The sequence below is a fragment of the Chiloscyllium plagiosum genome, chromosome 12 (assembly GCF_004010195.1).
Source record: "Chiloscyllium plagiosum isolate BGI_BamShark_2017 chromosome 12, ASM401019v2, whole genome shotgun sequence".
NCBI classification, from domain to species: domain Eukaryota; kingdom Metazoa; phylum Chordata; class Chondrichthyes; order Orectolobiformes; family Hemiscylliidae; genus Chiloscyllium; species Chiloscyllium plagiosum.
Genome location: NC_057721.1, coordinates 85,248,712 through 85,273,372, shown reverse-complemented (window position 1 = coordinate 85,273,372; position 24,661 = coordinate 85,248,712). Strand labels below are relative to the sequence as shown.

Here is a 24,661-nt window from a genome sequence, read left to right as displayed (position 1 = left end):
GACAGCAGTTTATTTCCTTAAAGGACATAGTGAACTAGGTGGAACTTTCTGACAGTCAACAACAAATTGCATGGTCATTGTTAAAATTAATTCCAGATTTGTATTGAACTCAAATTCCACTATCTGCCAAGGCAGCATTCAAACCCAGGTCCCCAGAACATTACCTTGCTCTCTGATTAATACCTCTCGGCCACTGCCTCCCCTGGGTGAGTAAACTCAGATGGAAATGTCCATAGACAAGGAGTGTGTGTGGCTGGCATCTGTGGATTATGCCCTGAAATGCTATTTGATAATCAGATGGGGGTTCCTCACAGCAAGCTGAAGTTCCCAGGTACCCGCTCTGATTTCCATATTGAGAATTCTCAACGCCTAATTTGTTCAGCACGTTTATTAAGATAGGGAGTTTAATTTTAATAAGAAAAGTTGAATTAATCAGATATTTTACAAGCTAGAATCCCACTTAATAGGCAAATCTCCACTGACTGGTAAGAAACTTCTTCACTTGGCAAAACATAAAAATGTGCCTAAATGCTCCCAACATTTAAATATGCCTCAATGAACTTCTTGTCCCATTCTGCTACAGATCCAACCATTGCCCACATCACTCAGAACCCTATAAGATTCCAAACTCTCATCCTTGAATGGACCAATTACTCTTGCTACTCCTCTTTTTAGATTTTTGAAGAGCCATGAAAATACAGAACTCACTATCACATGTATTTCAAGTAAATAGCCCAGAATTAATTGAGTGAAAACAAGGAAGATGAAATATAAACTTTTAGTATTAGATGAAGAAAGAGGGAAGGAAATTAACATGGAGCATGTATAATGGAATGGGGATTGAAGAGAAGCTGAATGGTCTGTTGGCCTGAATTGCTCCTGTAGACTCAATGCAACTACATGTATCATATTTCCCCAGCTTCAATTTGATTTGTTGGATTCATCATTAAACCTAGTTGTTAAAACAGCATTCCAAAGAGGTGTGTAAATAAACTAAGATACAATAATAGTATCCAATGGATACAGAGAAATTACAATACAATAGAGCCTGGTCTGAGCAATGATTGCATGGAGTAAAAGATCAGCAGAGAGTGTAAACCTTTGGGTGACTGAAGAAACTCTCATCAATTTTGCCTCAATTCTTCTTCATAAGAACTAGGAGCAGGAGTAGGCCATCTGGCCCTTTGAGTCTGCCCCACCATTCAATAAGATCGTAAACTCAGCTCTACTAACCCGCCTTCTCACCATAGTCCTTAATTACTTTATTGTTCAAAACAAAATCTATCTTAGCTTGAAAAACATCTACTGAGGTAGCGTCAACTACTTCACTGGGCAGGAAATTCCACAAATTCACAAACCTCTGGGTGAAAAAGTTCCTTCTTAACTCAGTCCTAAATCTGCTCCTAATCTTGAGTCTACGTCCTCTTGTGCTAGTTTCACCCGCCAATGGAAACATCCTCACTACTTCTATCTTATCTATTCCCTTCATAATTTTATATGTTTATAATAAAAGTCATAAAGTCATAAAGATATACTGCAAGGAAACAGACCATTCGGTCCAACTCGTCTATGCCGACCAGATATCCCAACCTAATCTAGTCCCACTTGCCAGCACCTTGCCCATATCCCTCCAAATCCTTCCTATATACCCAATCATAGAACAATACAGTGCAGAACAGGCTCTTCGGCCCTCAATGTTACGCCGACCTGTGAACTATTCTCATCTCGTCCCCCGAAACTATCCCATCACCATCCATGTGCTCATCCAAGGATTGTTTAAATCTCCCTAATGTGGCTGAGTTAACTACATTGGCAGGCAGAGCGTTCCACCCCCTTACCACTCTGAGTAAAGAAACTGCCTCTGACATCTGACTTAAATCTATCACCTTTCAATTTGTAGTTAGGCCCCCTCATACAAGCTGATGTCATCATCCTATCTAATCCTCTGATCATCTTGTATGTCTCTACCAACGTCCCTCTTAGCCTTCTTCTCTCCAATGAGATCAGACCCAAGTCTCTCAGCCTTTCCTCATAAGACCTTCCCTCCCAGACCAGGCAACATCCTGGTAAATCTCCTCTGCACCTTTTCCATTGCTTCCATATCCTCCTCGAAATATGGTGACCAGAAATGTACATAATATTCCAAGTGCAGCAGCAGTAGCGTTTTGTACAGTTGCAGCATGATATTGCGGCTCCAGAACTCAGTCTCGCTACCAATGAAACCTAACACACTGTATGCCTTCTTAGCAACACTATCAACCTGGGTGGCAACTTTCAGGGATCTATGTATATGGACTTCAAGATCCCTCTGCACATCCACACTACCAAGAATCTTTCCATTGACCCAGTACGCTGCCTTCCTGTTATTCTTCCCAAAGTGAATCACCTCCCATTTAGCTGCACTGAATTCCATTTGCCACCTCTCAGCCCAATTCTGCAGTTTATCCAAGTCCCCCGCAACCTATAACATTCTTCCAAACTGTCCACTACTCCACCGACTTTAGTGTCATCTGCAAATTTACTAATCCATCCACTTATGCCTGCGTCTAAGTCATTTACAAAAATGACAAACAGCAGTGGTCCCAAAACATATCCTTGTGGCACACCACTAGTAATCGGACTCCAGGCTGAATATTTTCCATCAACCACCACTCATTGCCTTCTTTCAGAAAGCCAGTTTCTAATCCAAACTGCTAAATCACCCTCAATTCCATGCTTCTGCATTTTCTCCAACAGCCTACCATGTGGAACCTTATCAAAGGCTTTACTGAAGTCCATGTATAAAAGCCCCCATTCTTCTAAATTCCAATTAGTATAATCCCAGTCTACTCAGTTTCTTAAGTAAGAGACCAAAACTGCACACAGTACTCCAGGTGCGGCCTGACCAGCACCTATACAGGTGCAGCATAACATCATTGATTTTAAACGCAATCCCTTTAGGAATGAAGGACAAAATTCCATTTGTCTACTTAATTACTTGCTGTACTCTGTGATTCCTTCACAAGGACACCCAGGTCCCTCTGCATAGCAGCATGCTGTAACTTTTTACCATTCAAGTAATAATCCTTTTCACTGTTACTCCTACCAAAATGGATGACTTCATATTTATTAACATTGTATTCCATCTGCCAGACCTTTGCCCACTCACTCAATGTATCTATGTTCCTTTGAAAAGTTTCACACTGCACACTTTGCTCTGCCACTCATATTAGTATCTCATCTTCACTTAATATATAATATCTGATGATCATTCTGATCAGAAAATTACTGGAAAACAGCTCAATAGCTCTTGGCCACATCTAAACTCGCTCCCAGAGAGAGAAGACTCCATCCCAAAAACAAATTAGCAAAAAATATCTGTGCAGGGATTTCCCAACTTTAATGCAAACATTGCTGAATATTCAGATTTCAACTGTAAGCAGAATTTTAATTAATTTTCTATTCAATCGAGATTAATAGAATTCAGTTGATTAATCTTTGTATTCTGAGATACGGTTTTATTGATCTTCAAAAATCAAGATTATTACCAGCAAACAACTCGGTCAGAGTGCAGGTAAGAACTTATTCTCCCAATTCTATATAACAATTGAACAAGGATTTAAAATATTTACTTCTAAAAATAGGTGTATTTGCCCTCAATGCTAGAAACATATTCAATAACCAAATCAGTATTGTTTTCCAAACAAATGCTGCCAATACAAAAGCTCCAGTCATTCCTGTTTCAAATTGAACAGCAAGATGAGAATACCAACCTTTAGATGTGTTGTCTGTTCAGAGCATGATCCCACACTCTGGATTAGTTCATTGCTAACCACTTGAGAGTACTTAGCAAATTCTATCTGAACCTTGAATTCAGTAGCACCAGCTGACTGCATATAATATGACAAGCTAAGCTGTTTTTGCTTCTCTCATAGGAAAAAAAAACAATAAATGGTTGTATTAAAACACATTTACAACTTTGTAATGACTTGTTGAAATATACTTCTTACACCCTGTGGCAAAATACTGCTGTCATGAGTAACTGTAAAGTTAATGACTGCAGTTATTCAAGAGGAGCTATATATTCCAAGTGCATTTGAGTTGGCAAAGGGAAAGGCATATGCCAGCCCTGTGTCCAAAGCAACACTCACAATCAGGACCGACTAGTCTGTTACCGTCTCTACCCTTTTGTTAGTACAAGCTCAGTTGTTGGCATTATCATCTTTCAGTCTGCAGGTAATAGGTTCAACTCCCACTTCAGCACGAAAATGAAAGCTGATATTCCAATAGAATCGCACTAGTAGGAGTGCTGTGTTTTGGATAAGACATTAAAAGACATTACGTCCTAGCTTTTCAGATGGACATAAGATCCTGCAGCCACTTCTCATCTCTCAGTCAACAGAGTAACTGCACATTAACACACTGCTGTTTGTGGAGCTGGCTGTACACAAATTGGGCTGTGGTGTTTCCTAAATTACAACAGTGACTTCAAAAGAATTTCACTGGATGCAAAGTGCTTTAAGTTGGTTGTGAATGGTAAAAGATAAATGCAAGTCTTCCTTTCTGTTCCTTATTTTCAGTATTGTCTCTAAATAGGACCCGTGACATCCCAGCAACACTTACCACATGCTTGTTTGAAAGTAGGGATATTTACCTTACATCATCTTGTCATGCTGCTTTGAAAGGGCAATGAGAATTTGCCAGCCACAATGTGACCTCCAGTCGTTTGGGAATCACTTTCAGGGATTATACAACATGAATGACAATTCAGGCAACTGCTTTTAGCATAAAACAAGCTGTAGTTTATGTGACCCAATCTCTTGTGAGCAAACAACAACAGACTTTATTGAATATAGCTAAATAGAGAGGATAATGAGAGGACATCTTATCTGGGGAGAGAGAGAAATGAGAGAAAACACCTTTAACATTCACGCCCATCACTATTTATGCACTGTGGCAGTAGGGTGTACCATCTATAAGATGCGCTTCAGTAACTCATCAATGGCCTCTACATAACATATTCCAACCTCACAAACATAACCACCATAAGAGCAGCAAATGCATAGGACCATCATTACCTACAAGCATTCCCCTAAGCCATACACCACCTTGACTGTTTTTTAAATTCTTTCTAGGGAATGTGTGCTTTGTTGGCTGCACCCGCATTTATTTTTCATTCTAAATGGCCCTTTGGAAGAAAATAAGAAATTGAAAACATACCACTGTGCTTTCGCGAGGTCAAGATCATGGAACAAAGAAGATTGATGAGGGCAGAGCAGTAGATGTGATCTATATGGACTTCAATAAGGCGTTCGACAAGATTCCCCATGGGAGACTGATTAGCAAGGTTAGATCTCATGGAATACAGGGAGAACTAGCCATTTGGATACAGAACTGGCTCAAAGGTAGAAGACAGAGGGTGTTGGTGGAGGGTTGCTTTTCAGACTGGAGGCCTGTGACCAGTGGAGTGCCACAAGGATCGGTGCTGGGCCCTCTACTTTTTGTCATTTACATAAATGATTTGGATGTGAGCATAAGAGGTATAGTTAGTAAGTTTGCAGACGACACCAAAATTGGTGGTGTAGTGGACAGCGAAGAGAGTTACCTCAAATTACAACAGGATCTTAACCAGATGGGCCAATGGGCTGAGAAGTNNAGTACAGGAGTTGGGAGGTCATGTTGCGGCTGTACAGGACATTGGTTAGGCCACTGTTGGAATATTGCGTGCAATTCTGGTCTCCTTCCTATTGGAAGGATGTTGTGAAACTTGAAAGGGTTCAGAAACGATTTACAAGGATGTTGCTAGAGTTGGAGGATCTGAGCTACAGGGAGAAGCTGAACAGGCTGGGGCTGTTTTCCCTGGAGCATCGAAGGCTGAGGGGTGACCTTATAGAGGTTTACAAAATTATGAGGGGCATAGATAGGATAAATAGACAAAGTCTTTTCCCTGGGGTCAGGAAGTTCAGAACTAGAGGACATAGGGGAGGGGAAAGATATAAAAGAGACCTAAGGGGCAAATTTTTCACGCAGAGGGTGGGAGCTGCCAGAGGAAGTGGTGGAGGCTGGTACAATTGCAACATTTAAGAGGCATTTGGATGGGTATATGAATAGGAAGGGTTTGGAGGGATATGGGCCATGTGCTGGCAGGTGGGACTAGATTGGGTTGGGATATCTGGTCGGCATGGACGGGTTGGACCGAAGGGTCTGTTTCCATGCTGTACATCTCTATGGCTCTAACTGCCTTTCTAATAGCACTGTGGATATTTCTGCACCCCAAGCACTCCAGCAGAAGGCAGCTCACCATCTTCTCCAGAATATTTTAGGATGGGCAGAAAATGACCCAGCCAGAGAGTGCCCTGGAGAAGGTGGTAGTGTGCTACCTTCTGCTGCAGACCTTGGAGCAGTGAATGGCTCACAGGGAATTTAGGAATCAACCATTGCTATGGATCTGGAGTCGCATTTAGGCCAGACCAGGTAAGGATTGCAGTTTTCTTCCTTAAAGGACATTAGTGTATCAGATGGATTTTAAAAACAGTCAACACTGGTTAAATGGTCACCATCAGGCTAGCTCTTTATTGAATTTGAATTTCACAATGTAATATGGTGGGATTTGAATCTATGACCAGAGAATGAGCTTGGGCCTCTGGATAACCAGTCCAGTGACCTTAAAACTACACTACCACAAAGTATTCATCAAGTTATTAATCCAGTAAACATTCTCTGAATCGCTTCCAATGCTTTTCATCCTTCCTTAAGAAAATATTGTACGTACTCCAAAATAGTCTCACCATTCAAAGTTTGGGAGAAGATTTGTAGCTTGGGTGCTCGTTGTTGTGGTTCTGTTCGCCGAGCTGGGAATTTGTATTGCAGACGTTTGTGCACAAAACACCACATAGGATAAACAGGAAGACAGCTAACGATCCGCATCCATGAACACCAACTAGCCACGAAACGACATGACCAGCTATCCTTAGTATCCACACACTCAGATGACAAGCAACATGAGTTCGACTGGGACAACACTACCATTATAGGGCAAGCCAAACAAAGAACAGCCAGGGAATTCCTAGAGGCATGGCACTCATCCACAGAGTCTATCAACAAACACATCGACCTGGACCCAATATACCGGCCACTGCAGCGGACAGCTGGAACTGACAACCGGAAGCGGCAGATACAAATCACTATAAATGCCGGAGGAAAGATCACAGAAGCGCTTCACAGGAGGCTCCCATGCACTGAGGATGTCACCTAGACAGGGGACGAAACGTCTGCAACACAAATTCCCAGCTCGGCGAACAGAACCACAACAGTCTCACCATTGCCTGGGTAACTGAAGCATACTTGCCCTACATTTGAATTCAACTCCCCTCACAATAAAAAGCAACATTCTATTAGCAATAGAGTGATACAGATGTCATCAACAGTGCTATCGAGCAGCACTTGTCAGTGACATTGAGTTTACGTTCTGCCAGGGTCACTCAGCTCCTGACCTCATTACAGCCTTGGTTCAAACACGGACAAAACAGCTGGACTTCATGCAGTGAAAGCCCTGCATTTGATAGATTGTGACATAAAGACTACATACTTTTATTTTTCTGTACTTTTGATTGTGGCTGAAATGTCAAAAGAATTGTTTTAAAAACGATGGACTGCTGCACTTCTTCAAGCAAGTATCCTGACACTTATAGTTTACTGTTTACACAGCTGCTTATTCAAGCAACATCGGAATTCAAGGAGCTGGAGCCAAGGGGACAACAACAAATACAGTTTTGGCTTGCAATAGGTAGTTGACTGGGCTGTGGACCAGTGACCAATTATTAATGACAAAGGCCTTCCCCGCCTGCCAACAACTATGTGATTGGGTCCCAGCTTAGGGATGTGAATATCTATGAAACAATTAGTTCTAAACGAAGGCAGGAGTTTCTATTTTTTTCTCTGCAGTATAAAGCAACTCAAGCCTGAAGATAGCCAGTTTATTTCTCCTTTCCAATGGCTATAAGCTGTGACTTTTAACTAGTACGTCAAAAACCTTCAATAAAAGCAAACCTGCAAACAAGTAACTGGTATTGAGATCGAAGGGAGCTATTCTTGTGGGATGAGTTTCACATGAACCCTACTGGGACCAATGTGTTGACAAATCAAATAACTAGGGCTGTAGAGAGGATTTAAAACTAATTTGGGGCGGGGCAGGGGTTGGTTGGTGATGGGAGGAGAAAACGTAGGCTTACAAAGCAAGAGGATACAGCAGCAATACAGGGCAGCTATTTGGATAATGATACCCATAGTGGGGCAGGAAGGGACAGCGTGCTGACATAGAAAAACAGCAGTAAATATGATCAAAGGAGGACAAAATGGTAAAAAGGGAAAAGTAATGGCTCTTTGCTTGAATTTGCATAGTATTTGAAATATAACAAATGAACTAATGATATAAAGACAGATATTATCTTATAACCCTTACAAAAATATGATTACAAGGATACCTGTCCGGCTATAAACATTTTAACTTTTTGAAAGGACAAGCAGGATGGAAAGGTTGATGAGGTGGCATGGTTAGTACAGTATGGAATACTTAAGAGATCAAGAAATGATCCTAGATTAGAATCTGAAGAATCCAGAGGGGAGTGAAGAAATTAAAAAAAAGGAGACACTGCTAGGAGTATTGTATAGGCTCCTTAACAGTATTTATAAAGTGGTACAGGGAATAAATCATGACAAAATGAGGGCATGTAACAAAGGCCGTATATTAATCATGGGTGCCTTTAATCTTCACATAGACTGGGTTAGTCAGATTAGCAAAGACAGACAAGTAACAATTCATAAAGTGTATTCAAGACAGTTTCCTGGAGCAATAGGTTATGAATCAAAACAGGGATCAATCTATTTTAGACCTGCTAAGGTGTAATGAAACAAGTTTAATTAATAATGTTAGAGTAAAAGACCCTCACAGAAACAGTAATCATAACCACAATCGCATTACAATGCAGAAGGTTACCATTTGGCCTATTGTGCCTTCATCATCTCATTAAATGAGCACCATTATCCTGTGCCAATTTTCTTTTTCTCCCATATTCTTGCACACTATTTTTATCTAAATAATCATCCAATGCCTCAGTTGATCCTCTTCCACCTCCCCTCCAGGCAGTGCATTCAATACACCATTCATCAGTAAGAAAGATCCACAGAACAGAAAAAAGGCCCTTTGGCTCATCACGTCAGAGCTGGGCAAAAACAAATACCTAATTATTCCAATCCCATTTTCCAACACTTGTTCCAAAGCCTTTTACGTCTTAACTTTCCAACTGCACATCTAAATACTTCTTAAATGTTAGGAAACTTTCTGTCTCTACCACATTTTCAGGCAATGAGTTCTAGATTCCCACCACCCGCTGGGTGAAAAAACGTTTTCCTCGTACTTCCTCTGCCCCTTTACTTAAATGTATGCCCCTGGTCATTGATCCCTCCATCAAGGAGAAAAGCTTCTTCCTGTCTACCTATCCATGCCATTCATAACTTTATACTCCTTAATCATGCCTCCTCTCAATTGTTCTGCTCTAAGAACATGAGAAATGGGAGCAGGGATAGACAATTTAACTTCTCGAGCCTGCCCCGCTAATTAATATGACTATGGTTGATCTCATCTCAGCCTCAACTTCACTTTCCTGCCCGCTGTCGTCAACCCATTACTAATTAAATATCTGTCTAAATCCTCCTTAAATTTAATTAATATCCCAAAGTCCACCATACTCTGGAGTTCTAAATTACATAGATTCCAAGGAAACCAACCCCACACTGTACAATCGCTCTTCATAACTGGACACAGATTTCCAGTTGCTAAACATGACTTAAGCATCACCCTCTGTTTCCTGCCACTCCAAATCCAATTAGCCAAATATCCTTGGATCCCATGGGCTCTTACCTTTGCTATTAATCTCCCATGTGAGACTTTATCAAAAGCCTTCTTGAAGTCCAAGTCGAACCTGTTGAATGCACCATCCTCACCTACAGACCTGGTCATCCCTTTTAAGGATTCAATCAAGTCAGTCAAACATGACTTCTCATGAACAAAACCATGCTGACTGTCCTTGATTAATCCCTGACTTCTAAATGCAGATTAACTCTGTACCTCAGAATTACATCCAATAGTTTCCCCACTGAAGTTAAACTCACTGGGCTGTATTTTCCTGGTTTATCCCTTGCTCCCTTCTTGAATAATGGTTTCACATTGGCTGTCCTCCAATTCTCTGGTACTCTCCCTTGACTAGGTTTAGAAAATTTTGCAAGCGATCTTGCTATTTTCTCCCTTGCCTCACTCAACAACTCAGGATATATCTCATCTGGCCTTGGATATTTATGTAGTTTTGAGATTGCCAGTCCACTCAGAACCTCTTCTCTGTCTGTTTGAATTTCTTCAATTGTACCACAGTCTTTCTGCCTGATTTCTATACCCATATTGTTCTTCTCACGAGAGAAAGTGAGGGCTGCAGATGCTGGAGATCAGAGCTGAAAATGTGTTGCTGGAAAAGCGCAGCAGGTCAGGCAGCATCCAAGGAACAGGAGAATCGACGTTTCGGGCATAAGCCTTCCTGAAGAAGGGCTTATGCCCGAAACGTCAATTCTCCTGTTCCTTGGATGCTGCCTGACCTGCTGCGCTTTTCCAGCAACACATTTTCAGCTCTGTTCTTCTCACGAGCAAACACTGCCACAAAGCATTCATTTAGAACTTTCCCCTGACTCAACGCACAAGCTACCAAATGTGGTCCTTAATGAGTTCTCCTTTTTCCTTGTTAATCTTTTACCTTTAATGCACCTGTAAAACAAATGAGGATTTTATAAAAACCTAAAGAACTGCAGATGCTGTAAATCAGAAACAAAAACAGAAGTTGCTGGAAAACTTCAGCAGGGGTGGCAGCATCTGTGAAGATAAATCAGAGTTAACGCTTTGTGTCCGGTCACCTGAAGGGTCCTTTATTTTACCTGGCAGTACTTTTTCATGTCCCCTGTTACTTCATCTAATCACTTTTTTTAAGTTCCTTCTGCACATTTTATAGCCCTTTAGGGCTTCTGCTATTTTGATCTCTTGGTACCTGCCATAAGCCTCCATTTTTTTTTCTCTTCTGAAGAGGTTATGAGCAAGTTAGATAAAGGTTAGGTCTTGGACATGTTGACACCAAGCAATGCTACACTCAACCTGAGATGGATTCTTGATTCCAGTGTGAGGAAATAGGGGCTGGATGAGAAGCTTCCAGTCTGAAATTGGTGGGGGGACTTTATAATGAAGAGTAAAAATTGACCTCAGAGTTAAGACTGGCATTAATGGGAGTGATGAATATCTCACCACCTTTGAGAGCTGTTCTTAATCCAAAATACTGCTTTTAGGACCTCATCACTTTTTCTACCTATGTCATTGTTACCAATATGTATCATGTCCTCGGTCTGTTTGCCCTTCCCCACTTCAGAATGCTCTGCAGCTGTTCAGTGGCATCTTTGACCCTGGCACCAGGGAATGAACCTACCATCCTAGAGTCTCTTTTACAGATGCAGAAATGCATGTCTGTCCCTCATATTATTAACGTCCCCTAGATTTTTTTTTTATTCGTTCATAGAACAGACAGATTGGTCGAGCATTTACTACCAGTCTCTAGTTTCCTTTGAGAAGGTGGAGGTGAGATGCCTTCGTGAACTGCTGTAGTGCATTCAGTTTAGGCTGATCCCATTAGGGAGGAAGCTCCTGGATTTTTGACTCAGTGAATTGAAGGATCAGCAATGCATTTCCAAGTTAGAATCACTACAGTGATGCCAGGTATGTAGGCTACATGTCTCAAAGACCAGCAGTTTGTATCAAACAACATGTTTCTTCAGTTTTTTGTAACAAACAAGGGTCTGATCATGCCCATCAAGTCTATACTTGCAAAAATTTCAACACAATGCCTAACATTAGAAGTGAATCTGTAATTGGACAGCATTTGAGGGATAATCCTGAGTTTGCAAGTTCTTCTGACAACCTATTTAGGACTGTCAGCCAGCCTCACAGTATATTGCATGTGTGTATACTGGAAACCTGATACATTAATACACAGGGTCCTGTACTTTGCGGACAGAGAGAGCAGGTACAGGCACTATGCCTACTTCAATTCAAAAAATAGGTGTCAGCCATTCACTGGTTCCTTTCTCCAGAACATGTCTACTTGTTAACTATTAATCATTATTAATCAGTGCATTCTCAAGGCAACACCCCTACCAGTCAGAATCTACTTGCTAACCAATCAGTACTCTTCTCTCATTTGCTTTTCCCTTGAATTTCTATTCTTGCATAATGTCGCAATGAGAACAAAATGAAAAGCTAAGTAAGTGGCATGGTTGCTCAGTGGTTAGCACTTCTGCCTCACAGCACCAGGTGACCCAGGTTTGATTCCATCCTCAGGCAACTGTTTGCATGGAGATTGCACATTCTCCCTGCGTATACGTTGGCTTCCACCATGTGCTCTGGTTTCCTCCCACAGTCCATGTGCAGACTGAGTGCATCAGCCATGGTAAAAGTTACAGGGATAGAAGGGGGGGGTGCTGGGGATGGGATGCCCTTCAGAGGGTCGGTGTGAACTCAATGGGGTGAATGACCTGCTTCCACACTGTAGGTATTCTAGTTTTTCAGCAATATTGAGGGCAACGTAGTGGCTCAGTGGTTAGCACTGCCGCCTCACAACGCCAGGGACCTGGGTTCGATTCCAGCCTCAGGAACCTCAGGTGGAGTTTGCATACTCTCCCCGTGCCTATGTGGGTTTCCTCCGTGTGCTCCAGTTTCCTCCCGCAATCAATTAGATGAGTTGTCCATGCTAAATTGCCTATTGTGTTCAGGAATGTGTAGGCTAGGTGCATTAGTTAGGGGAAATGTAGAGTATTAGGGTGGGGGTCTGGGTGGATTACTCTTTGAAGGGTTGGTGTGGACTTGTTGGGCCAAATGGCCTGTTTCCACACTGTAGGGATTCTAAGATTCTATTCTATGATTCTAATACTTAAATTAAATAATAAGATGGAATGATCATAATGGTAATCATGGAAGCTTATCTTCCATTTTACAAATCTATCAATGATGGTGATTTTCAATGCTTTTTTTCATTCATTCATGGAATGTGGGCATCACTGACTGGGTCAGCATTAATTGCCCATCCCCAATTGCCTAGAGGGCAATTAAGAGTCAATCACACTGTTGTGGGTCTGGTAAGTTTTCTTCCCTAAAGGACATTAATGAACGAAATGGGTTTTTCTAACAACTGGCAATGGTTTCACAGTCATCAGTAGACTCTTAATTCCAGACATCTGTTGAATTCAAATTCCATCATCGACCTTGGCAGAACCCAGGTCCCCAGGAATTTAGCTGGGACTCTGGATTAACAGTCCATCGATAATACCACTTGGCCATTGCCTTCCCAAAGCAAGCTTTTCAAAAAATTAAATTGTGGGGAAGTACTGGCATAGTAGCAATTTCACTTAAGTAATCCTCCAGAGTCTCAGTTTAATGTCCCAAGAATTATTTCCTTTTGATCATATTATCAACAAACTCTTCCAAATACGTGGCCTCTACCACCTAGAAGGATAAGAGTAGCAGATACTAGGGAACACCATCAGCTGCAAGAAAAAACCCATATTATCCTGCCTAGGAACTATATATTACTATACATGTTAATGCTGCTTTCTCACTTATGCCCCCCTCTCCCTCAGTGCCCTTTGTTACTGACTGTGTGTTAATGTTAATCCGGTTAACCTAACTAATGTTAATGCAGCTCCCTCACACTGTCACTTAGTAATTTCATTGTTCCCAGTGACCTCTTCTCTCTTGATGTTAATCTGGCTCCCTTATACTGTCACACATACTGCCATTTGCTGCTCCCTGCCTCTGTTGTGCTCAGCAATTCCTCTTTTCTTATTTCAGTTGATAAGATACTTTGTTAAATCTGTAAGCCTCTGTTATATTCCTTTGGTGGGCAGAAGCATGGATTGGGGCTAATGTTAGAGTCATAGAGTCCCACAGCATGGAGACAGGCCCTTTGGCCCAAACTGGTCCATACTGACCAAAATGTCCATCCTTGCAAACCCCATTTCCCTGCACTTGGCCCATATCCTTCTAAACCTTTCCTATCCATGTATTTGTCCAAATGTCTTCCGTTCCTGAGCTGTACTACAGTCACAGAGTCACAGAGTCCTACAGCACAGAAACAGGCCCTTTCATCTAAACTGGTCCATACTGACCAAAATGTCCATCCTCGCAAACCCCATTTCCCTGCACTTGGCCCATATCCTTCTAAACCTTTCCTATCCATGTATTTGTCCAAATGTCTTTTAAATATTGTTAATGACCCATCTCAACCACTTCTGTTGGCAGCTCATTCCAACTCCATAACGCCCTCTGGGTAAAAACGTTGCCCCTCAGGTTCCCTTTTATTTTTTCCCCTCTAACCTTAAACTGACGCCCTCTACTCCTCAATTCCCCAACTTTAGGGAAAAGACTAAGTGCATTCACCCTATCTATACCTGTGGTGATCTTATACACCTCTATAAGGTCCCCCCTCAATCTCCTACACTCTAAAGAAAAAAGTCCTAGCTTGTCTAACCTCTCCCTACAACTCAGACCATTTCTTCTGCACTCTTTCCAGTTTAATAACAACCTTCTTATAACGAAGTGACTAAAACTGAAACCAATACTCCAGCGTCCTGTATAACTGCAACATAACTTGCCAACTTCTATACTCAATGTCCTGACTGATGAAGGCCAGTGTGCCAAAACCCTCCTTCACTGTCCTGTCTACCTGTGGCTCCACGTTCAGAGAACTGTGCAGCTAAACTCCAAGGTCCCTCTGTTCCACTACACTCCTTAAGGCCCAACCATTCAACATGAAAATCCTACCTTGATTTGACTTTTCAAAATGCAACACCTCACACTTATCTATATAATACTCCATTTGTCATTTCTCAGCCCACTTCCCAAGCTGATCAAGGTCCTGCTGCAATTTCTGATAGCCTTCCTCACTGTCCATGATACCACATATTTTATTGAATTCAGCAAACCTACTAATCATACCTTGTACATTCACATCCAAATCATTGATATAGATAACAAACAGTAATGGGCCCAGGACCGACCCTTGAGGCACTCCACTAGTCACAGGCCTCCAGTCTGACAAGCATCCTTCCACTATTACCCTCTGCTTCCTACCATCAAGCCAATTGTGAATCCAATTTGCCAGCTCCACCTGGATTCCATGCAATGTAACCTTCCAGAGCAGCCTACCATGCAGAACCTTATCAAAGGCCTTACTGAAATCCATATCGACTATGTCTACCACCCTACCCTCTTCAACCTTCTTGGTCACTTCATCAAAGAACTCCAACAAATTTGTGAGGCATGATCGCCCACTCACAAGTCATACTGCCTACTCCTCATCAAATCCTGTCTTTCCAAGTGCATATACAGAGGAACCTCAATTATCCGAAGGTCGTGGGCGGGGAGTATTTCATTCAGTTAATCGAATTCCAGATAATTGAATGTCGGATAACAGTTTAGCCAAGCATCGGGACTTTGCGCTCTTGCTGGATAATCCGAAATTCGTATAATCGAATGCCAGATGACAGAGGTACCTCTGTATATCTTATCCCTCAGAATCTTAAGTAACTCACCCACCCCACTAATTAAAATGCTAATTCTGATTTGCAACTAAAGTTGTTCACTAACAGCATGCTGTCCCATCAACAGCACCTCTGAAGATTATTCTCATCTTTATATGACATTAATTATACCAAAGCATGAATGAGATCTTGCAGTGCAGCTGTCTTACCGGCTGCTCTGGGTATGAATCAAGGGGAATTGACTGTGTTGCCATCATGGTTTCAAGGGAAGCTGGAAGAATGTTTGCATCATGAGGAAGGAAGCTGGTGACCCTGAAACATAAAGAAGGGAGGTTAAGGAAGGTGTAGTTTGAGGTACGGTTCATAATTTTATCCCCCCCTTTTATTTTTCATGACATGGACTATATCCTGTCAAAAGCACAGGCATAGAGGCGACTATTCTGTCTCTGTCTTGATTATTATGCAACTAGCTGCCTTAAGGTGATGTGACACACCCTGGAGTGTATCAGCATTCATTTTTCACTTATACAGCAGGAATTTCCAAAGTGTAGATTGTGATCAAAATCAAAACTGGATACTAACCAGATGGGCACCTCACACCTGTGTTCAGAAATATTAGACCAGCAGTCACCATATCCCTAAGATATAAACTCCAGAGCTCTGCAAAAGCAAACTCACTCCAAAATGTAGAAGTGTACTGGGGAGTGGGAGGGGGCTCAGGTGGATGTACTGTATGATGCTATTATTGATTTCCAATAATGACAAAGTGAGGAGGTATAGTTTATCACAAAGGTTTAAACATAGCTTTAGGAAAGGAATTGGGAATTTGCTGAGTCAGCAACAGTGAAATGGGAATACCCTAAAGTTGGGAATCTACAAGCACAGAATAAAATAGGAGGCTCTACTCCTGCAGAGGTGAAATAAAGAGTCAAGGTCACAATTGTTAACACTGCCTCACACTTAGATTTATCGTGGGGAAGTTGGTGTGTGCGAATTGCATCTCGTGTGCGAAACCTCAGGAAAAGTAGTAACATATGGTGGCAGCGGTGGGATTCCAACATACACGGAACTTCTAGGCAAACTGAATAAGCCATCGTCTGAGTGTTGGTTGCATGAGACGGATGGGCCCACAAGGTAAGATTCATCTTGATCTCTCTTTGTAAAATTAACACTCAGTTGACCCCTCGTCTCCTTGGGCTTGGTGGTGACGGAATCTTTAAGGTAATTCGCCTACTTCCACACCAACGAGTCGCTTTGCAAGGAAAAAGGTTTTAATCAGGGTTAGAGTCCCCAGGGTTTTGATTGGGGTTAGAGTCTCCAGACATATAGAGTAAGAAAAGGGGTTTGAGTCCCCTGGAAAAAGAAGTTTGGATTCCTCTAGTGGCGAGATTTGAGGCTCCGGAACATTTAGAAACCAGGAACTTCAAAGAAAAACATCTAAATAAAATTTGGTGGTACTTAAAGTTATCTTTGACCCCCACACCTCCCCTTAGAAGTACTTTTAGGGCAACAATGCATCACTGAGAAAATGGGGAGAAAGTGGAGCCAGTCTGCTCAGATCCCAACAGTCAAATGCATTGATTGCAAGGGATGCTTTGTCCAGCTTTTTGTTGTTGGAGTCTCAGTTTCTGGGCTGTGGACTCGACTCGGCGAGTCTTTCTTCTGGGGGAAGGGAGTGGCTTGGACTGCGGCACCATGTGGTCTGCTATGAGGGCTTTCTCTTTTCATAAGTGTAATTTCATTGAGAAGATGCGGAAAATAAAAGACAAGAAACACTGAAATTAAGGTTGTACTAATACTTGGGTCAAAAAAAGAAAGTTTCAATGTAAATTGTGCCATGTTGAGAATGTTTGATATTTAAATATTTTGGTTTGTTAAAATCCTGGTTCAGAAAATCCTTTTAAGTAATTGTTTTGCTGTATTTGAATCAGGATCTCAATTTGTTGTGTTGTGTGGGCTATGTAATAGGGCAGATTTTGTTTTTACATTGAAATTATACAACATTATGTTCTTTTTTAAAACAATCAAACTTGTAACCTTAAAACAAATTGTTTGAGGTCCTTGAGGCCCTGATTTGTTTAAAATTCTACAATGCTGTTTCAAAAAAAGCAATTGTGTCAGTGGTCATGCCTTAGCCAGATGAGAATATTGTATTGGAGTATCTTTGGTGCTGTTTTTTTTAAAAGCAGAGTGTTCATAAAAAAAGTGCATTTTAACGTTGATGTTTTGTTAAGATTTTTAGAGAATATTAGAATTTGAGGCTGAGCTGTTTCAGTTCTTTCAATTAATGTTAAGACTTCATTGGCCTCCTTCATATTGCAAATTCAAAGGATGTTGATCTCTACCAAAGTTGCCATGTAATTCCGACTGTTTTATTTGGAAAGTTTCATTTGGAGAACATATTTTAATATATTCTGCATTTGTTCCCCACAAATATTTGAGATTTAAATCTGAACTGGAAATGCCTCTTAAATGGCTAAAGCACAGGAAACATTTTGATGCTTTCTAATAATTTGGTGAAGTGAGCAGACAGGTGGCAGATGAAGTCAAATGCAAACAGGTGTGAAGTGATTCATTTTGGGAGGAAGAACATGGAGAAACAGTGGTGGTATTGTTCTAAAGGAGTTGGCAGAGCAGAGGAAGCTGGGAGTCACCTGTGCATAAATTACTGAAGGACAGGTTGAAGGTGGCTAACAAAGCATTAACATTTCTAGGCTTGATCAGAAGGGGTACAGAGTACAAAAACAAGAAAACTATTTTTAAAAGTACAAATATATATTCAATCTCAGCTGGAGTATTTTGTTCAATTCTGTGCATTACAGTTTAGCAGGTATACAGGTACAGCAAGTAATTAGAAAGGCAAATAGAATGTTATGAGTTAAATTAAGAAATCTTAATAGACGGTAGAGAGGATTGCTATGAAACAACAGCTAGACTTCTGTGTACAGTTTTGGTCACTGTCCTTAATGAGGGATAGCTGAAAATGTGTTGCTGGAAAAGCACAGCAGGTCAGGCAGCATCCAAGGAACAGGAGAATCGACGTTTCGGGCATGATCCCTTCTCCGAAACGTCGATTCTCCTGTTCCTTGGATGCTGCCTGACCTGCTGTGCCTTTCCAGCAACACATTTTCAGCTCTGATCTCCAGCATCCGCAGTCCTCACTTTCTCCTCCTTAATGAGGGATATACTTGCATTGAAAGTTAATTAAAGTAGGTTCAGTTGGGTGATTCCTGGGATGAGTACTCAGTCTTTGAGGACAGGCTAAGTAGGTTGGATCTCTCTCTATTAGAGTTTAGAGGACTGACAGGTGATAAGAGTTGACAAGATACATGTGGAAGGATGTTTCCCCTTGTGAAAGAATCTAAAACTGGGGGTCATATTTTAAAAATAAGGTATCTCACATTAAGACAGAGATGATGAGAAATTTGTCTCAGTGGTTAATTGGTCTGCAGAATTCTCTTCCCCAGACACCAGTGAAGGCTGGATTATTGAATCAGTTCAAAGGATGTTATACCAATTTTTGATTAGTAATGGAGTCAAGGGGGAGATGGGAGGGAGGGCATGTAAGAAAATGGAGTTTAGACCACAATCAGATCAGTCATCATCTTAATCAACGGTGGGAAGGCTTGACTCACTGAATGGCCTACTCCTGCTCTTATTTCTTATAATTTTATGTTCTATTTTATAGAATGGCTAGTCAATCAGAATTGAAAGCATTACTCCAAATGATGGCTAATTATGCAGTATATGAATTTAACAACACCATGTTTTTCTGTATTTCATTCTTTGAGAAATAAATTCCAGTACAGGTGGTTTTGTAATGTGCGTTTCGTTAATGTAAATTCACTGTAACACGATTGATGAATTGGGGACACTATTTCTAAAGCGTGAACGTTTGAAACATGTGTTGGCTGTAACTTGATTACATAGCCAACACTAAGTGCTGTTTCTGAAGTGCAATTTTTCTCTAATGCCAGGTGGCACAAGAACGCAACTGTCACATTACAGCAGAATTACCTGGATGCTAATTACTCTAAAGCCTCATCATTTGCACATCTGCATTCACTTGAGTCCTTGTTCCTCAATCCTACTTATTTACCCCTTTTCCAAAAAATAAATTGCTCCTTTATTCTTATACCAACTTGAATAGCCTCATTCTGTGTTAAATTTAATTTGTCATTTATCACACATTCCACAAAGGGAAGGAGACAAAAGGCAAATAGCTATAGGCCATCTGTTATTGTACAGTCATACAGCATGGAAACAGACCTTTCTGTTCAATCAGTCCATGTTGACCATAATCCCAAACTAAACTAGTCCTACCTGCCTGTGATTGGCCCATATTCCTCCAAACATTTCTTATTCATGTAATTATTCAAATATCTTTTAAATGTTGTAACTGTACCTGCATCCACCACTTCCTCTGGACGTTCATTCCACACATTTTTAAAAAACATTGCCCCTCATGTCTTTGTTAAATCTTTTCATCCTTTCATCTTAAAAATATGCCCCCAGTCTTGAAAGTCCCCACACCAGGAAATGACATTCACCATTCTATCTTTACCCCTCATGATCTTATAAACCTCCAAAAGGTTACCTCTCAACCTCCTACTCTCCAATGAAAAATGACTCAACCTATCCATCCTGTCCTTGTGCACAAACCCTCCAGTTTTGGGAAATTGTAAGTGTATTATCAAGAATGTAACAGCAGAGCATATAGAAATATAGAATGTGATATGCAGAATCAGCATGGCTTCATGAAGGGGAAATCGTGCTTGATAAACATACTAGAGTTTTCTGAGGAGCTAACAAACAGGATCGATAAAGGATAGTGGATATTATTTGGATTTTCAGAAGGTAATGATAAAAGGCCACATATCAGGCTACCCAATAAGCCCATAGTGTTATAACTTGTCTATTAGTACAGACAGGATTAGCTAACTATGATGGAGATTTGGGATAAGAGGGCACTTTCAGAATAATAAACTCTAACGAATGGTTTGGCACAGGTATTAGTGTTGGGACCACAATTATTTACAATATTTGTTACTGATTTGGAAGAGGAAGGTGAATATACTACAGCCAGGTTTTCAGACGACACAAAAATGGCAGGAACATAGTCAGATCACCTACCAAGGCAAAAGACTTGGTAGGTGAAATATAATGTGGAAACATGTGAGGTTATGCATTTTAGTAGGATGAATAGAAGAGCCAAATATTATTTAAATGGAGAAAGACTTCAGAAAGCTACAAAACAGAGTGGTTTGAAAGTCCTCATAAATGAATCACAAAAAGCTAGCAACCAAGTTCAGTGGACAACAGGGAAGGCAAAGAGAATGTTGGCCTTTACTTCAAAGGAAATGGATTAAATAGGTTGTTCTGCTTTAACATGCATTTTGTTAATGTGAATTCGCTGCAACGCAATTGACAAATTGGGGACACTTTCTCAAGCATGATTACATTGCCAACATTTTAAGTGATTTTTATATAACACAGGGTTGCACAAGAATGCAACCATCACATTAATCAAAGAGCTACCTGTACAGATAGGGAGAGTTTGCTAAAACTGGACAAGGTATTAGTCAGGCTGGAATACTGTAAACAGTTTTGGGCACCTTATTGAAAGAAAGATATATTGCTATTGGAGGCAGTTCACAGAAGGGTCACAAGAAGGGTATGGAAGAATTGTCTCACATGGAGAAATTGTATTGGTTGGGCTCGTGAACTTAGAAGGAGAGTCAACCTGATTGAAACATTCAAGATTCTTAAGGGGCTTTGCAGGGTAAATACGTAAAGGTTGTTATCCCTTATGGGAGAGTCTGGGGCCAGAGGGAATAACTTGAATATGAGATTGCACATTTATGACGAAGGAAAATGTTCTTCTTTCAGTAGTGAATCTGTGGAAATCTTTACCACAGAGGGCTGTTGAGGTTGGGTCATTAAGTATATTCAGGCGGAGACCGATTTTTAATCAGTAAGCGAATCAAGGGCTTTGGGGAAAAGGCAAGAAAATGAAGCTGAGGGTTATCAGATCAGCCATGATGGGCTGATTGGCCTACTTCTGCTACTGTCTTATTAAATCTATTTGTCTTCTTGGAAGTTGGTACAACTTCCACCTATACTCTCAACATGGTGTCCAACTGCAAATCTCCAACTACTCAATCCAAATGATTTGTATGAAATATCGTGAATAACAGTCGCTCCTGAGGGACAACATTTTTGCCAAACTAAGAAAATTTCAACTGCAACCCTGTTTTCTGTTCTGATCTTTCAATCCAGAATGGCCTTTTTCCACAATTCTATGATTCTAGGACTCCACACACCACAGCCTTTATTATGCAGCACCTGTTTGAAGCTGACATTATAGTAGGCAGACCAGATTTTCAAAAGTCAAATGGAGACTGACTTACAAACCTTGGGAAGTTCAGACTTTGACTGAAACTTTGGGCAACTAATGCCAGGATTTTGTAGAGCAGCATTTAAAGGTGAGATCATCTCCCAGAATACATCCAAACAGAGTTGGTCCATCGATAGTTTAAAGTTGCATCAGCAACGGAGTTGGCAGAGCAGAAAGGTCATGACAATCCCTTGGAGACATTGATGGTGAGCTGGGGCTGGGATACAGATGTGTTGTATGCACTGTGAGAAATGTTTACATGAAGGACTGCAAAAATGCCCACAGACTTCCAGCTCTTAAATTTGTTCATATTTGCCAAAATGAGCAATTAGCAAAAACAGGCACATTTTCTTATTAAGAAATTGTCACGCCATTTGATGAAAAACTGGGGCTGTGTTAGCAAAACTGGAAAGTCAAGTCATGGAGACGACAACATTATAATATTTAACTCTTTGTTCGTTGCCTATTGTTAAAAACATTCACTGAAGTTGACAAAACTCTGGACATCCTTGTGGATTATGATGGATATTGGTGACATAATATTTTTGTCAAATCAATTGGTGTTGGAAGACACTTATTGAATTAGTGGTTTAAGCAGAATCTGTAGAAGAAATTTGGTGAAGAGTGGACAAGGAGCGTTTTCTGTCCCAAGCCAAGAATATTATTTGGTGATGTTTTGATTTCCGATCTATCTGTAGAGACACGATAGCACTCAGCACGCAGCTTTTGTCTCTCACTTCATTTTGAGTTTCACTGTTTTGTTTTTAATCAGGATACAGTCTGTTGTTGAAGTTTTGTGCGTCTGGGTATGAAGCCTGGGCCTGTCCATCAGCTTGGTGCCAAGACACAGGCTGGAGGGCGCACTCGCCACTGCTGCTGTTTATTAAAAACAAAAAGCCACCCGACCGCCCCGCCGCCATTGTCCAATTGCGCCATTTTCCAACCAACCAGGAAGCTCCGCGGGACTGCGCCCCGCGACCCACCCCCGTTGCGCGGCCCCGACACCCGCTCCCCAAGCAGCAAGAACGGGCACGCGCACAGGCGCGCCTCACCCTCTTTCACCCCCACCCCCCATCGCCGGCCCCGTCGCCATCCGCAGGCGGCGACACAAAGGGAAAGGCCCCGGGCTGGGCCGAAGCTGGACGCCGCTCCCGCTCCGAGTGAGGACGGGCTGAGGTAGCGGGTGGTTTTGTTCCCCAGCCTTCCCTTGAGCCCCGGGCCCGCTAGGCGGAAGGCGGGCAGCCAGGCGGCGGCGGCGGCGGGAAGCGGGGCCGGCCGCGGGCGCTGACTGACAGCTTACCTGAATGCCAATCTTCATCAGACTGACACCTCGCTGCAGCAATCAGCCCCACACAGCGCACAACGTCAGCACGCACACGCCGCACCGTGCGCCCCACAGCCGGCACGCACAGCGCGTAGCTCACTGCATATTCATGAGGGGGTGGGTCATGCCCCGCACATGGCCCACCTTCAACAATGGACACGACGCTACATATTCATCAGAAGGGCGGAGCTTTGACCGGTCCCACCCCAGCCAGCGCTTCTAGCACCGCCCCCTGCAGGGCACGTCCACACACACCCCCGGCCCCGCCCCCGTCCCCTGGGTCAGAGCCAGGTCGGGCCTGTTCTCAGTCCATCCTTTTGCAGCCTGTGGGTGGGGGGTGCTGGAGCTGTGGATGTTGTGATAAAGTGGCTAGTACAATTGCAACAGTTAAAATCCACCTGATGAAGGAGCAGCGCTCCAAAAGCTAGTGTGCTTCCAATTAAACCTGTTGGACAATAACCTGGTGTTGTGTGATTTTTGACATTTTAAAGGCACTTGGATGGGTATATGAATGAGAAGGGTTTGGAGGGATATGGGGCAGGTGGGACTAGATTGGGTTGGAATATCTGGTTGGCATGGACGGGTTGGACAGTAGGGTCTGTTTCCGTGCTGTACATCTCTATGATTACTTTTCCTGTTATGGGAGAACTTAGGACTAGGCATCCCAGTTTCAAAATAATGGGTCACCCATTTAAAACAATAATGAAGGAAAACAAATATCAAAAGTTGTGATTCTTTGGAATTCCCCTCAAAAATGTGATGAATGCAGAATCTTTAAATATTTATAAGGTAGGGGTGGATAAGGGGAATTAAACATTATTGGGGAAATGCGACTGGAGCAGATGAATTAAATATTACAAATTAGGCCTGTTTTCTCTAGAATTTAGATGGTTAACTGATATAGAACATAGAACATTACAGCGCAGTAAAGGCCCTTGATGTTGTGCCAACTTGTGAAACCAATGTAAACTCCTCTAACATACGCTATTCCATTTTCATCCATATGTTTATCCAATGACCATTTAAATGTAAAGTTGACGAGTCCACTACTGTTGCAGGCAGGACATTCCACACCCCTATTACTCTCCGAGCAAAGAAACTACCTATGACATCTGTCCTATATCTATTACCCTTCAATTTAAAGCTATGTCACCTCGTGCTAGCCATCATTATCCGAGGAAAAAAGCTCTCACCGTCTAATCCTCTGATTAAGATTATATGTCTCAATTAAGTCACCTCAAACTCCTCTCTAATGAAAACAGCCTCAATTTCCTCATAAGGCCTTTCCTCCATACCAGGCAACATCCCAGTAAATCTCCTCTGAACTCTTTCCAAAGCTT

At 41.8% G+C, this 24,661-nt stretch overlaps 1 protein-coding gene across 3 annotated transcripts in view; it reads right to left on the bottom strand.

Annotated features, from left to right (window-relative positions):
- pknox1.1 (pbx/knotted 1 homeobox 1.1) overlaps positions 1-23,718 on the bottom strand; it is a 113,169-nt gene extending 89,451 nt beyond the window's left edge. The window contains exons 1-2 of one of the 3 annotated variants that reach the window (XM_043701451.1): positions 23,298-23,718; positions 15,810-15,912 (exon numbers count right to left, since the gene is read on the bottom strand). In XM_043701451.1, the coding sequence (XP_043557386.1) occupies positions 15,810-15,857 (48 nt within the window). In that variant the 5' untranslated portion in view covers positions 15,858-15,912; positions 23,298-23,718. Of the gene's footprint in view, positions 1-15,809; positions 15,913-22,014; positions 22,180-23,297 lie in introns of those variants that run through there. The other 2 variants (XM_043701450.1, XM_043701452.1) reach the window with 2 other exon arrangements.
- Positions 23,719-24,661: the final 943 nt, after the last annotated feature.